General features: G+C 53.7%; 1 protein-coding gene across 1 annotated transcript in view; it reads right to left on the minus strand.

Moving 5' to 3' along the window:
- The window catches only part of LOC138368781 (uncharacterized), a 293,909-nt gene that overhangs the window by 27,632 nt on the left and 249,222 nt on the right, over positions 1-17,055 (minus strand). Inside the window, exon 3 of the mRNA XM_069331480.1 lies at positions 7,883-8,056. Coding sequence (XP_069187581.1) covers positions 7,883-8,056 — 174 coding nt within the window. The remainder of the gene's footprint in view (positions 1-7,882; positions 8,057-17,055) is intronic.

The following is a 17,055-nucleotide window of genomic DNA, read 5'->3' on the forward strand; positions in this document are numbered from 1 at the left end:
GCCACCAGCCACCGCCACCCACCACCACCCGCCACCAGCCACCGCCACCCACCACCGCCACTCACCACCCGCCGCCACCACCCACCACCAGCCGCCACCCGCCACCCACCACCGCCACCCGCCGCCACCACCCACCACCACCACCCACCACCACCAGCCGCCGCCGCCACCACCACCCACCACCACCGCCGCCACCACCCATCACCGCCGCCGCCACCACCACCCACCACCACCGCCGCCGCCACCACCCATCACCGCCGCCGCCGCCACCACCCACCACAGCCGCCGCCGACACCACCGCCACCACCCACCACAGCCGGCACCACCACCCACCACCACCACCGCCACCCGCCACCACCCACCACCAGCCGCCACCCGCCACCCGCCACCACCCGCCGCCACCCACCACCCGCCGCCACCCACCACCAGCCGCCACCCGCCGCCACCCACCACCAGCCGCCACCACCCACCACCAGCCGCCACCCGCCACCACCCACCACCAGCCGCCACCCGCCACCACCCACCACCAGCCGCCACCCGCCACCACCCACCACCAGCCGCCACCCGCCACCACCCACCACCAGCCGCCACCCGCCACCACCCACCACCAGCCGCCACCCGCCACCGCCACCCACCACCGCCACCCGCCACCCGCCACCACCCACCACCAGCCGCCACCACCCACCTCCAGCCGCCACCCGCCACCAGCCACCGCCACCCGCCACCAGCCACCGCCACCCACCACCACCCGCCACCCACCACCGCCACTCACCACCCGCCGCCACCACCCACCACCAGCCGCCACCCGCCACCCGCCACCCACCACCGCCACCCGCCGCCACCACCCACCACCACCACCCACCACCACCAGCCGCCGCCGCCACCACCACCCACCACCACCGCCGCCACCACCCATCACCGCCGCCGCCACCACCACCCACCACCACCGCCGCCGCCACCACCCATCACCGCCGCCGCCGCCGCCGCCACCACCCACCACAGCCGCCGCCGACACCACCGCCACCACCCACCACAGCCGGCACCACCACCCACCACCGCCACCCGCCACCACCCACCACCAGCCGCCACCCGCCACCCGCCACCACCCACCACCAGCCGCCACCCGCCACCACCCACCACCAGCCGCCACCCGCCACCACCCACCACCAGCCGCCACCCGCCACCGCCACCCACCACCGCCACCCGCCACCACCCACCACCAGCCGCCACCACCCACCTCCAGCCGCCACCCGCCACCAGCCACCGCCACCCGCCACCAGCCACCGCCACCCACCACCACCCGCCACCAGCCACCGCCACCCACCACCGCCACTCACCACCCGCCGCCACCACCCACCACCAGCCGCCACCCGCCACCCGCCACCCACCACCGCCACCCGCCGCCACCACCCACCACCACCACCCACCACCACCAGCCGCCGCCGCCACCACCACCCACCACCACCGCCGCCACCACCCATCACCGCCGCCGCCACCACCACCCACCACCACCGCCGCCGCCACCACCCATCACCGCCGCCGCCGCCGCCGCCGCCACCACCCACCACAGCCGCCGCCGACACCACCGCCACCACCCACCACAGCCGGCACCACCACCCACCACCGCCACCCGCCACCACCCACCACCAGCCGCCACCACCCACCACCAGCCGCCACCCGCCACCCGCCACCGCCACCCGCCACCAGCCACCGCCACCCACCACCACCCGCCACCAGCCACCGCCACCCACCACCGCCACTCACCACCCGCCGCCACCACCCACCACCACCACCCACCACCCACCACCACCAGCCGCCGCCGCCACCACCACCCACCACCACCGCCGCCACCACCCATCACCGCCGCCGCCACCACCACCCACCACCACCGCCGCCGCCACCACCCATCACCGCCGCCGCCGCCGCCGCCGCCACCACCCACCACAGCCGCCGCCGACACCACCGCCACCACCCACCACAACCGGCACCACCACCCACCACCGCCACCCGCCACCACCCACCACCAGCCGCCACCCGCCACCCGCCACCACCCGCCGCCACCCACCACCCGCCGCCACCCACCACCAGCCGCCACCCGCCGCCACCCACCACCAGCCGCCACCCGCCACCACCAGCCGCCACCCGCCACCACCCACCACCAGCCGCCACCCGCCACCACCCACCACCAGCCGCCACCCGCCACCACCCACCACCAGCCGCCACCCGCCACCACCCACCACCAGCCGCCACCCGCCACCACCCACCACCAGCCGCCACCACCCACCTCCAGCCGCCACCCGCCACCAGCCACCGCCACCCACCACCGCCACTCACCACCCGCCGCCACCACCCACCACCAGCCGCCACCCGCCACCGCCACCCGCCGCCACCAACCACCACCACCACCCACCACCACCAGCCGCCGCCGCCACCACCACCCACCACCACCGCCGCCACCACCCATCACCGCCGCCGCCACCACCACCCACCACCACCGCCGCCGCCACCACCCATCACCGCCGCCGCCGCCGCCGCCGCCGCCACCACCCACCACAGCCGCCGCCGACACCACCGCCACCACCCACCACAGCCGGCACCACCACCCACCACCGCCACCCGCCACCACCCACCACCAGCCGCCACCCGCCACCCGCCACCACCCACCACCAGCCGCCACCCGCCACCACCCACCACCAGCCGCCACCCGCCACCACCCACCACCAGCCGCCACCCGCCACCACCCACCACCAGCCGCCACCCGCCACCACCCACCACCAGCCGCCACCCGCCACCGCCACCCACCACCGCCACCCGCCACCCGCCACCACCCACCACCAGCCGCCACCACCCACCACCAGCCGCCACCAGCCACCGCCACCCGCCACCAGCCACCGCCACCCACCACCACCCGCCACCAGCCACCGCCACCCACCACCGCCACTCACCACCCGCCGCCACCACCCACCACCACCACCCACCACCACCAGCCGCCGCCGCCACCACCACCCACCACCACCGCCGCCACCACCCATCACCGCCGCCGCCACCACCACCCACCACCACCGCCGCCGCCACCACCCATCACCGCCGCCGCCGCCGCCACCACCCACCACAGCCGCCGCCGACACCACCGCCACCACCCACCACAGCCGGCACCACCACCCACCACCACCACCGCCACCCGCCACCACCCACCACCAGCCGCCACCCGCCACCACCCACCACCAGCCGCCACCCGCCACCACCCACCACCAGCCGCCACCCGCCACCACCCACCACCAGCCGCCACCCGCCACCGCCACCCACCACCGCCACCCGCCACCCGCCACCACCCACCACCAGCCGCCACCACCCACCACCAGCCGCCACCACCCACCACCAGCCGCCACCCGCCACCAGCCACCGCCACCAGCCACCGCCACCCACCACCACCCGCCACCAGCCACCGCCACCCACCACCGCCACTCACCACCCGCCGCCACCACCCACCACCAGCCGCCACCCGCCACCCACCACCGCCACCCGCCGCCACCACCCACCACCACCACCCACCACCACCAGCCGCCGCCGCCACCACCACCCACCACCACCGCCGCCACCACCCATCACCGCCGCCGCCACCACCACCCACCACCACCGCCGCCGCCACCACCCATCACCGCCGCCGCCGCCACCACCCACCACAGCCGCCGCCGACACCACCGCCACCACCCACCACAGCCGGCACCACCACCCACCACCACCACCACCACCCACCACCGCCGCCACCACCAGCCGCCACAAGCCGCCACCGCCCGCCACCGCCCGCCACCAGCCGCCATCACCACCACCACCACCACCAGCCGCCATCACCGCCACCAGCTGCCACCACCACCAGCCGCCACCACCACCACCACCAGCCGCCATCACCGCCACCAGCTGCCACCACCACCAGCCGCCATCACCGCCACCAGCTGCCACCACCACCAGCCGCCACCACCAGCCGCCACCACCGCCACCACCACCTGCCACCAGCCGCCACCACCGCCCGCTATCAGCAGTCACCGCCCGTTGCCACAGTCGCCACCGCAAGCCGCCACCGCCAGCCGCCACCAGCCCCCCCCCCACCGCCGATCGTCACCACCCACCACAGCCGCCGCCGCCCGCCACCGCCCGCCACCGCCCGCCACCGCCCGCCACCACCCACCACAGCCGCCACCACCCACCACCACCCGCCGCCACCACCCACCACCACCAGCCGCCGCCGCCACCCACCACCCACCACCACCGCCGCCACCACCCACCACCACCAGCCGCCGCCGCCACCACCACCACCCACCACCACCGCCGCCACCACCAGCCGCCGCCGCCGCCACCACCACCCACCACCACCGCCGCCACCACCCACCACCGCCAGCCGCCACCACTCATCACAGACCCCGCCACCGCCCGCCAGACACAGCCGCCAGTGTCCGCCACCGCCGCCACTGTCCGCCACCGCCGCCACTGTCCGCCACCGCCGCCATTGTCCGCCACCGCCGTCACTGTCCGCCACCGCCGCCACTGTCCGCCACCGCCACCACTGTCCGCCCGCCGCCACCACTGTCCGCCCGCCGCCACCACTGTCCGCCCGCCGCCTCCACTGTCCGCCCGCCGCCTCCACTGTCCGCCCGCCGCCTCCACTGTCCGCCCGCCGCCTCCACTGTCCGCCCGCCGCCTCCACTGTCCGCCCGCCGCCGCCACTGTCCGCCCGCCGCCGCCACTGTCCGCCCGCCGCCGCCACTGTCCGCCCGCCGCCGCCACTGTCCGCCCGCCGCCGCCACTGTCCGCCCGCCGCCTCCACTGTCCGCCCGCCGCCTCCACTGTCCGCCCGCCGCCTCCACTGTCCGCCCGCCGCCTCCACTGTCCGCCCGCCGCCTCCACTGTCCGCCCGCCGCCTCCACTGTCCGCCCGCCGCCGCCACTGTTCGCCCGCCGCCGCCACTGTCCGCCCGCCGCCGCCACTGTCCGCCCGCCGCCGCCACTGTCCGCCCGCCGCCACTGTCCACCATTGCCGCCACGGTCCGCCCGCCGCCACTATCAGCCACAGCCGCCACTGTCCGCCCGCCGCCACTATCCGCCACAGCCGCCACTGTCCGCCCGCCGCCACTGTCCTCCCGCCGCCACTGTCCGCCCGCCGCCGCCCTGTCCGCCCGCCGCCACTATCCGCCACCGCCGCCACTGTCCGCCCGCCGCCACTGTCCGCCCGCCGCCACTATCCGCCACCGCCGCCACTGTCCGCCCGACGCCACTGTCCGCCCGCCGCCACTGTCCGCCCGCCGCCACTGTCCGCCCGCCGCCACTGTCCGCCCGCCGCCACTGTCCGCCCGCCGCCACTGTCCTCCCGCCGCCACTGTCCGCCCGCCGCCTCCCTGTCCGCCCGCCGCCACTATCCGCCACCGCCGCCACTGTCCGCCCGCCGCCACTGTCCGCCCGCCGCCACTGTCCGCCCGACGCCACTGTCCGCCCGCCGCCACTGTCCGCCCGCCGCCACTGTCCGCCCGCCGCCACTGTCCGCCCGCCGCCACTGTCCGCCACCGCCGCCACTGTCCGCCACCGCCGCCACTGTCCGCCCGCCGCCACTGTCCGCCACCGCCGCTACTGTCCGCCCGCCGCCACTGTCCGCCCGCCGCCGCCACTGTCCGCCCGCCGCCACTGTCCGCCCGCCGCCACTATCCGCCACCGCCGCCACTGTCCGCCACAGCCGCCACTCTCTGCCGTACAGCCTCCCCTCTCTCCGTTAGTAAATAATTATAATTGTTAGTAAATAATAAAAGAAATATAAATTATTAGATTTTTTTACCCTTAAATTGGTTTTAATATTTAAATTGAAAATAATAATATAATATAAAATATAATAAAAATAATATAATATAAAATATAATTTAATTTCAAGAAATTTAACTTTAAACACAAAGATGTAAAAAGGGTTCAGTTTATTGGCTCAAACCTTTCATAAGAGATTCATATTGGTATATGAATGGATTATGAATGACTCATGTTAGGAGTGTAAAGTTGCCACAACATCTCAAATTAGTGTTAGATACATATGTCTTGGTTATAAGTTTTGGAAACCTATTTAAGTCCACACACAATATCGTATCTGATACGATAAAACAAACGTTTCCAATACTTTCAAATACTTTCCAGATATGTTGTGGCAACCTAAAATTGTTTGCTGGGTTCCCTCTCCTTCACAACCTTCCTTCTCCTTCACCACCTTCCCTCTCCTTCACCACCTTCCCTCTCCTTCACCACCTTCCCTCTCCATCACCACCTTCCCTCTCCTTCACCACCTTGCCTCTCCTTCACAACCTTCCTTCTCCTTCACAACCTTCCTTCTACTTCACCACCTTGCCTCTCCTTCACCACCTTGCCTCTCCTTCACCACCTTCCCTCTCCTTCACCACCTTCCCTCTCCTTCACAACCTTCCTTCTCCTTCACCACCTTCCTTCTTCTTCACCACCTTCCCTCTCCTTCACAACCTTCCTTCTCCTTCACAACCTTCCTTCTCCTTCACCACCTTGCCTCTCCTTCACCACCTTGCCTCTCCTTCACCACCTTCCCTCTCCTTCACCACCTTCCCTCTCCTTCACCACCTTCCCTGTCCTTCACAACCTTCCTTCTCCTTCACCACCTTGCCTCTCCTTCACAACCTTCCTTCTCCTTCACCACCTTCCCTCTCCTTCACCACCTTCCCTCTCCTTCACAACCTTCCTTCTCCCTAAACACCTTGCCTCTCCTTCACTATGTTCCCTGCCCCTCACCACCGTCCTTCTCCTTCACCACCTTCCCTCTCCTTCACCACCTTCCTTCTCCTTTACCACCTTCGAATCCCCCTCACTACTTTCCCTTCAAAGCGAGATTAGAAAATAGTATAATATGGAATTTCAAGTAAAGGATTGGGAGTTGCATGTGGCTTGATCTCGATTCGCCTATGACCATTCCCTAACAAAGACCAGTTGCTCGGCAATTTGGATGTTATACAGTTTTTGGCAACTGCTAATGCAACATATTCATCCAGCAGAATTAAAACAAGTTGTTTTTTTGGTCATTCGGTGTCATCATGTCTTCATTGGCGAAAACCACATATTATTTGGATCTTCCCGTTGTTTCAGAATTAAATTTATGCCCTGTTTTTTGGCAGGTAATATACGTCAGGTATACATCCCTAAACATTTGACCCCAATGATTGGAAATGTGTAAGTTACTTCCAATGTTAAGCCATAAAATTCTCCACATTACTTAAAATATTGATTCTTGCTCCCTAAAGGTGCACAGGTAACTTTCACTTTCTACCCCTTTGCCTAGAATGTCTTATTCATATGGTATACAAAGCCAAGTAAATTACAGGTATCAAGATAAATGTAATTTTTGTCAATTCCTCAAGCTTGTCCAAGCTTAATAACTCTGCTATTTCCTGATAGAGTTATTTTGAGAGCAATAAATAAAAGATTACATATAAAAAAACAGTATCAGAAGGTTTCACAAATGTCAGGTTTATGCCTCTGCACATACGCACATGCTTACAAGTGCTGGATATCCACTCTTACTTTGTCGAGCACAGTAAATAGTAAAAAATTGAAAATATCAAAGACCACAAATAAGCAGAATCAATTTCAGTGTTGTAAATAAAGCTGTCTAGCACATTCATCCTTCACAACAGGTACTTAATTACCTTACTTATATATAGGAAACTCCAAACAATCGCAACATCAATATTACCCCAATGTATAAAGAACACACTGTTGGAACAATTTATGGGTTAAAGGACTCAACAAATGTTGCAATATCTTTTGGAATAGTACACCCACCAGAGTGTACCATGAAAAATTTAGTTATGCGGTAAAATACAATTGCGTACCATTCACCGGAAGAGCAAGCAGGATGTCCTTTTGCTGGAGAGTTTTGAATATAACCAGACGGTGGCCCGGAATGGCGGCACAAAATGCCTTGGCGTTTGCGAAGATCCTCTGCACTCTCGCCCTCAGGTACAGCAGACCGTCCTTTTCCAACGAGTATGTTCCGTTCACAGAGTCTGTGATGATCAAAGGCGGATACTATTTTATAATAATTTATAATACAGTCCTGAGGAGCATTGGTCCTTAGATGAGAAGTACTCTATATTTTTTTTTTTTTTTGGGGGGGGGGGGGTATTATTTTTTGTTATATGAGATGTAGTTGGTTGACCTGATGGAACAAAGTACCCTGTCATTCTTGGTTTGTGTTGAGTAAGTTAGGTAGTGTGGTTGTTCTTTTGAGAACTGTGGCGGGGTTAGTCAGTTGTAGGTTAGTACCGTAAATTGGTATCATGTTGAGAAGAACTAAGGTGTAATATATGTTGTTGGAGTTATGGTTCTCAGTCCAAGCAGAATTCCCAACTCCGCTTGGTATTCCCCATTTTTTAACACTCTAGACTGACACAACACGTATATCGTGGTTTACAAGGTAAACTGAAGGTTATAATGAGCAGGAGCTATCGGGTTTGTGGCTTTTGTGATGCAAGGCTAAATCCGAGTTTGTGGGAAAATAGCGACAGTGGAAGGCGGTTTAATCGAGGAGATGGATGACGTCACCGTTATGAGAAGGCACGGCTGTGACGTGGAAGATGATGACCCATGATTGGCCGAAGGTTAACTTGTATGTGCAAGTTAACTTTCTAGAATACTGTCTAGAAACTCATTTTCGTTGTACGTCGGTTTTTCTACTGGAATTTTACTTGCTTTGGCCAAGAGGAGGTCTGTGAATTACAACATGGATACAAAAGCTGTGGACGAGTGACGGCTGACGTGCCTACCCTTGTCCCTTCCCCTGAACAACATACAAGCAGTGCCTTTGGAGCCAAACCGACGTTTGTTTATGGCAGCCCGTCCTCCAAACAAAGACCCAAAAGTGATTCCAGGCACTCACCAGACCCCCAGTTTATGCAACCCGTTCTCACACAAGACATTAATCTATATTCTGCTTATGAATAGGTACATATGTGATATACTAATTTATTGTGAATATTTGAGTTCACCTGAAAAGCTGAATAGAAAACCACGACCTAGCCTAACCTTCTTAGTATGTTAAGATAAGCATTTAATTGCTTCTTAATTACAATTAGTACTTAACCTATACCTATATTGATATTACAGTTTTATAAAAAATAATAACACAAAACTAAAATATTTAAATAAATTGTAAAGTAACTCAGGATATTGCAAAATTTTGTATAAAATCTCTATTGTTTAATCAAACTGAAAAATAAATTCCTAATATTTAAAACTTATGTATAGCAAATTGGGAGGAAGAGTTAGTGCCTTAAAAAAATATAACTTTGAATATCCTACATATGAACTAATTCATAAACAAAATATTGACTTTAAGCAATAAACCACATTTGTGCTGTCTTGTGCTAGAGTGGGTTGGTTTTTGAAAACTGATGACGTCCGAACACTTCCGGAACAAGTGCTTCACTAACGAATTTTGTTCGAACCACAATGCTGTAAATGCTTCACCCGACTTACTACAAATCCAAATAATAGCCAACAGAAAATAAACACCTAATCTATGCTTATATATGCACAATATGCTATTATAATATGAATTTATATTTGAGTAATGAACAAGAAGAAATGAATTAGAATAATGAAGAAATGAACAAGAAGAAATGTTTTGAATGAACAGCATGTAAACATTCATGAATGCGTCTGTGGGGTCGACCGCTGGATGTAATAGACTTCAGTCGAGGACGGTTTGGTTTATGGAGATAGTTTGTGAAAGTTGGATGTGGTTTTCGTCCAGTGAATGAGAATGAAATTATTAGGTACGGCCGAAAAGGCTTGAGGACAGCCCAAGGAAGAGAGGATCCCCGACACCATATTTTTAGCATACGACACGCCCTCACCCACACTGATAGTAAGAGTAGTGAAAGATGCAAACATGTTGAGAATACTGGACTCCGAGATTGTCATAGCCAGGGAAGAGCAATAGCCGCATACCCCACCGTTGACGAGAGACGAATGACAAGAGTTGATTGATTGATTGATTGATGAAGATTAAGCCACTCAGGAGGTGGCATGGGCATGAATAGCCCGTAAACAAGAGTTTCCCAGCACGCCTGTAAGTGAAGGCTCCGCTGAGAGTTACCGGACTCCGCCAACAGCAGTATAGAAGAGTATCTTTTTTTTTGTTTTTTAAGGGATATTCCTGCGTGGGCCCTAAGCCTCTGGCTGGCCCACTAGGTGTTATTTGTTTTTGTTTTACTTAGGCTGTGTATGAGTATTTATGATTCGTATGGTCGCTTCAATAAGATTTTGTCCCATGTGTTTAACAACTTCTGCTCTATTGAATCTAAGTTGAAATCTTATTGGGTTTGTAACTGTGCAATGTGTTAGATAATGTTTCAGTGGTCTGTCTGGCATTTCTACACAGTGCTGGCACTTCCTCTCATCATCAGGAACCTGTAAACCTATTACCCATGCACATGGGAATCCAAGCTTGATGCGATGTAAATATACTTCTGTTGTTCTGATACTCCCTTTCATCAAAATAAGTTTTTTTTTTTTATTAATAAAAGTGAGTACAATAAATACAATAAAAAAATTACGAAAAGCACATCAAAGAATACAAATAAACAGTAATGAATCCACACGGGCTACGAGTACAGCCCAAAACATAAAGGGAAGAACAGGAATATAACATTAGAAGAACACAGAAAGAGAAACAAAATAATAAAAAAAGACAAACACAATACATAAAACATGGTAGGTACACAGAAAGCACAAAGAGTACACACGAAAAAACACAAAGCATTAGGGACAAACCAAGCCAGAAGGGGCACAGATACAATGCAAAAAAACGGAACAGCACGAGTCGGGGAGAAAAAACAGCCACACCCACAAACACAAACATAAACGAACACCGGAACTCACAGGAACCAGGAACCAAGCACAGAAACACACAGAACGCATACATGAAAAAAAACGGAACACACCGGCAAAAGGAAACACAAGGCACACACGCAAAACAAACACCAGAAGGCACACACAAACACACACGGAGTAACACAGGGACACAACACACACGCCAACCACACCACACACCACCAAGGAGGACCCGAGAGTGGGGGGGGGGGAAGAAAAACCTCCCACCCCTATACATGCCACCCCAACTAGTACTTATCCGGATACTCCGTCTCCGGAAACCTGACAGTATTCCTACCAACGAAGCCACACAACAGGATGGTCCGCTGAAGGTAACCACCCTCCAGGGTTGTCCATATCATCCGGAACCCGGGACAGAAAGGCATGTATTTGAGGGACCCAAATAGTAGGCAGGCACAGGGAGACAGGCACCACCTGTTCCCACTCAAGGGCAGGTTGTCGACATCCAAATTATCAACAGGCCGAACATCGTAACTAGGCGCGGCATCCATGGAAGGGGGGCGGCAACGCTGGGTGCAGCACCACGGGAGGAGGCCTCACAGGGGGGTACACGTCAGGAGTAATATCCAGAATACCTAACCTCCCAGGCCCCCAGCACTGAACCCCCACGGCGGACATTCTTTTTGAGAACCACTACAAGGCCCCGAGACACAACACCATCTGCAGCATCCGGCACAGGAGGCAGGACCACCACCACATCAGGGACCCCACTGCAGGGGGAGGCACAGAAAAACCCACACCAGCACCAGCAGGAGGCATGTGAACTTCCGTCAGGCCCACTCCGCCGTCTGGCACCACACCAGTCCCCAGCACACCAACACCACACTCCACAGAGGAGCCATCATAGTCCTCAGAATCCCCATATTCACTCACAGCAGCCCACTCACGAAGGGGGGGGGGGGGACGACACTCCCTGAACCGTCCGAGAATGCTTCATCACAGGCCGCTGGTCATCGGATCTGTCGCCACCTGAGGAGAACCCCCCTGCAGGCCGCACCATGCCTCACAGGGTGCGATCCCTCAGCACAGCAGCCTCGACGACGGGGGCCACAACACTTTACAGCGGATATCGAAGACAGTCCAGGTGCCGCTGAAGGAGGCGAGGAAGTTGGCGGAGGCGAGGAAGTTGGCGGAGGCGAGGGAGCGGGCGGAGGCGAGGAAGACCGCTGTGAGGGCGAGCCGTCAAGGGTTTCTCGGGCACGCAGGCCGAGAAACCCGGCAACACCTCAAGGACAGCAGACGGCAGGGAAGCCTCCCCTGACATACCATCACAAGGCGACAGGTTGGTGGCCACCAACGGGGGGAAAGTCCTCCTCTCAAAACAAATTCACAGAACCGCAACCACACCAGTGCAGTCCGCTGCCTAGTGCCCCTCAAGGTCACACCGGAAACACATCCTGGGCTGTCTCGCATAAAAGACGTGTATGGTGTAGCCCATCAACATGACGGTCGACAGAATAGGAGACTGAAGATGGAGAGCGACAGTTCGAGAACTCCTCCCCCCCCCCCTGACCCGCCACTGGCCAGAAGAGATAGAGTTCATACTTAGGGACACCACTGCCCCATATTAACCGAAGTAACGAGTGAGCAGCCCCTCCGGGAATTTGAAGGGGACCCCATGCAGCACCACTGCATGGGATCTCCTGTGAGGGAGCAGCAGCGATCAGAAATAGCGACAGTACCTCTGTCAGCAGGTAGGGATAATGAGTGACCATCGTAACGGGCCACCAAATCCTTATAAACAGCTGGAGAACTGAATTTCACAAGCACTCAGGGTTCGTGAGGAGCTGCGCCCAACAAACATCCGCTGTTGGATATTTCCAACATCGAATACAACATTGTTGTATTCTCATTACTTATTACTAATCATATTAATATTGTAGTAAGTAAAATTAACAACTCGTAGAATTCTCCTGTACTAATAATTCATCTGTGCATTAGGCTAGAATTCTCACGTCATCTAACGCTAGTATTGCGTCAGATTTCTTTACAGTAAAACACATTATATTCAATTTGTGTGAGAATTAAATACGATTCTCCATAATTAAGGCATTCTGTATGACAACTGATTGCAGACGAATTGTTCTCTAACTAAAAGCCGAATAGAGCGTTAGAATTATACCGTCTACCTCGCGATAGTGTTAACGTCATCAATGAATGCTATGGGGAGACATTAATTCCTCTCCCTTGTATCTTCACTATTCTTAAATAGTTAAATAATAATATTTCGTTCCTCTAAATAATAAACCCGTCCAGTCTTTAGAGTTTCATGCGCGAATGCGAGAAATATTAATGTTCATGCCAATAATTTGTGTAATGAACGTCGACTCGGCGTGGGGGGAGGGACGCGACGCCATGCTCAGTCGGTGACGGTGTTGGGAAGCGGACACGTGCAAGGCCAGAAGGAGGCAAAGCCACGCTTACCGTACTCACAAAAGACACCATTGTCCAGCAAATAGGACACGTGTGTCTATCTACAGATGAAAGCCGCCACTGTGAGGCGTGAACGACCTTGCAGATAATATCTTCAACTAGTGCTGGTGTTAAATAAGGGACCCCTAGACTTGGTTCCTGACGACACGTGATCAGCCAACTTGAAACGCATCAATCCAGGATAGGTTCACCGGAGCCTGGGATGCGAAATTACGGCAATCTTAATACTTACACAGTGCCCACAGCTAAGTACCTTTTATTTGATGCATCATTTACAGGTTTAATAATAGCGGGGTGATTGCGCGTCACGCGGCACGACAACACCTAATAACAGGTGATTAGAAATTTCTCTGTAGATATCAATAATCTTGAATATGTATTGAGTAGTTAAATCAATTGCTACTGGTAGTTATTTATTTTGCAGCTCGAGAGACGAATTCCTCATGCTGTCTTCTCCATGTTAACCGTGTCAGACGTCGGTGTACCAGACTTGGAGATTAAGAGGACTACCAGGGTTATCTAAAGGAATCTATTACCAGCTAAGGCTTATTTCTTTTATTCATAACATTGCAATTTGATACATTCAGAATGTTTTCAACATAATGTGTGATTTACTGTAATTCATTATTATGCACATATTCATTTTCTTCTTTGTATGAATAATATTATATTCAACATTAATTATAGGATTAGATTATTATTAATAGAATTAGTGAACGAACCACACTGATTCCTGGACGTACTGACCTCCAGTAATAACCCCCCAATGTAGGTGTTTGAGGTTTGGTTTTAATAATACAGCCCATTAATTATTCTTATGATCATACTTTCTAGTCATATCCATAGTCACTGGTTTTCTCTAGAATTTTATCTAATGATCTGAAATTCTCAGTTTCCCTCTTTACTTTAAAAGCGGGTGGTCCTTCGTAATTTAATTTACTACTTTAATTATTAATTAATCAGAATCAAACCCAAATATCCCACATTATGGTCCTTATCGAACCGGATATGCATTAAATTTATAATTAAAATATTAGCCATTAATAACTAATCCTTGTGTGATAGAAGCTAGACTAACTATTTAATTAATTGTGTCAACTAACAGTGTAACACACCAGTTAGCCTAGATCACACTAACAGCTACCTTTACATAGCTTTAGTGGGTCATAACCAATTACCCACAACATTTAGACCTACACTTCATAATGAAGTAGAATCTTTAGGTCACCAAGAGCAACAGCTCATAACCTTGTATTAATCACTAACACCAATTAAGTGTTAACCATTTAGGCTATACCAATGTTTCATTATATGGCTGTCAGCAGACTGTCCATTATAGCCTGAATCCATGTTATAATTACTAATTCACTCAAGTCAGTGGATCATTAACATTTAGGGATCCAGTATACTAATATAAATTACTGATCTCATACTAGTTAATCATTACTAACCCTGATAACATTTTATTCCACAATTAGGAGTACATTCAGGAGTTAGATAATATTTACGGCAGTAGAATACTTGCCAAACACAATTAATTCTTTTGTGTTCATTTAATTTCTTATACACATAATTACACAAGTGTATATTATATAAAATACAAAAAACCCAAAAACACAGCACAATTATTTGCACATTACTGCACCATATAATCTTTGCCAACCTTTGTTAGGTAGCAATTTAGGCTGTGATTGTGTTGAATTTGGCACAAGCACAGACTAAATATAGTTGTAGTTTCTCAAGTAGAAATTCACACGACTAGGCTTGAGCTAGTTAGTGACACATATATTATTCCTTTGTGCTGACCCTATCAAGGGTGGGATTAACCATTTATTGTGTAATTATTTTATTGCATATTTCTATGTATGTCTTTGAGTGTTACTGTAAGTCCACTACCCATCCGAAGCTGATTTAGAAGAGCTAAGCTGAGGAACACCTGTAGTGAGACCAAGGTACCACTCAAATCTTAGTTGCTTATTATTAGGTAGGTAGCTAACCTCTAAATGAGGTAAATTACAACCAGCCTCAAGAAACATTAGGCTGTCAATACTTATACCTGCTCTACATCAAGGAGCAGACAACATAGCTATACCACTAGCTATATAAGCCCTATCAGGCTATAAATCATTATACCTGCTCTGCATCAAGGAGCAGACTATAGCTATACCACTAGCTACATAAGCCCTATCAGGCTCAATTTACCGCAAGAATGAATCCTTTAGAAAGGAATGCAAGATTCTTGACAGCTCTTCAAGCTCCTTTAGGAAAACTGCTTGTGAAATGTCATTTCTGTGTCGAAACTGACCCAGGTGACGTCTACAGACTAGCAAGTTCCATAAGGATCGCCAGCCAAAAATATGACTACATCAAGACTGTAATCGAGACCCACAGGAATTTACTCCAAGCCGGTCATACTGTCTCAGACCACTTACGTCTAACAGAATCTGATCTCGATAACTATGAACATTCTGTTCAAACCAGTTTAGACCGATATAAGGAGGTGCTTGCGAAGCAAGATATTCCCGAGTGGGTGGATCAGATCATTAATAGACCTGTATCCAAGCTAACACTCAGCTCAGATGAAATACTTGAGCTAAATCAAGACGAGGAGAATCCTCTAATCAATGCTGATCACTATACAGGATCAACAACTGGAGATCAACCTTCATTTTCTAACCTTTCATCTAATACAGCTTCATGTGATGATTTGTTTACAGAGTCTGATCAAATTTCAGACCACACTTCTCAATGTTCCTTGGATTCTATAAGTGCGATACATAATGCTACTGAATTAACTAGCTTATCACCAGAACCCAGAGAAACAAGTGAAGCTGCAGATGAAACAAGTGAAGCTGCAATGATCAGTGAATCTGAACCAGAAAATGATAAAGCTAATGCTGCAGCAGCAGCCGAAGCTGTAATCAAAGCTGAGGCTAAACAAGAAGCCTTAAGCAACACAAGTAATGGTCACAATTGCTCACAACAGCCTTCTAAAGTAAGTGCTGACAATGAGAAGACTATTATAAACCTTGTGCACCAATTATTAAATTTATCTTCACCAGAACAATCAGATGACTCTTTACAAGCTTTTAGTTTTCAGCTTGAGACTCTGATAAATTCTTTCAGTAAAGAGGTGGATCACCCAACTACTGAGTGGATGACTAAAATTATCATCCAAAGAAAATTGTCTGGTGACACACTTAATAAATTATATGTATGCCAGAATGGTAATACCCTGTCAATGCAGGATATATTTACAGGTTTGCGTAATATGAGCAATCATACAGCAGACCAAGCAATTAATGCTAAATCTGAATGCACCAAAACTGTACCTACATCAGTTTCCTTACCTGAAACTCCTAAAGTGACACTGTCACTAGGTAACCAAGGTGCTAATAATCCATGTAACCAGAATCAGTCAAACACTGATTCATCAGTGAGGCCTAAGAGTCCCACAGGTGCTCCTAAGAGACCTAATAGTCCAAAGAGCACTCCCAAGAGCCTGTTAATGGTTCCCCAGAGTACACCAAGTACTCACAAGAGAATAAATAACAAGCAAATGCAAGCAGCAAAACCATCACAACCTGCTAATACTGTTTTACCTAAACCGGTAACACCTAAACGATCTGCAGGATGGGGAATGTGCTTGTTTTGCAATCAAAAACATTCTCTGTAC

Source organism: Procambarus clarkii, chromosome 26 (assembly GCF_040958095.1).
Source record: "Procambarus clarkii isolate CNS0578487 chromosome 26, FALCON_Pclarkii_2.0, whole genome shotgun sequence".
Classification (NCBI taxonomy): domain Eukaryota; kingdom Metazoa; phylum Arthropoda; class Malacostraca; order Decapoda; family Cambaridae; genus Procambarus; species Procambarus clarkii.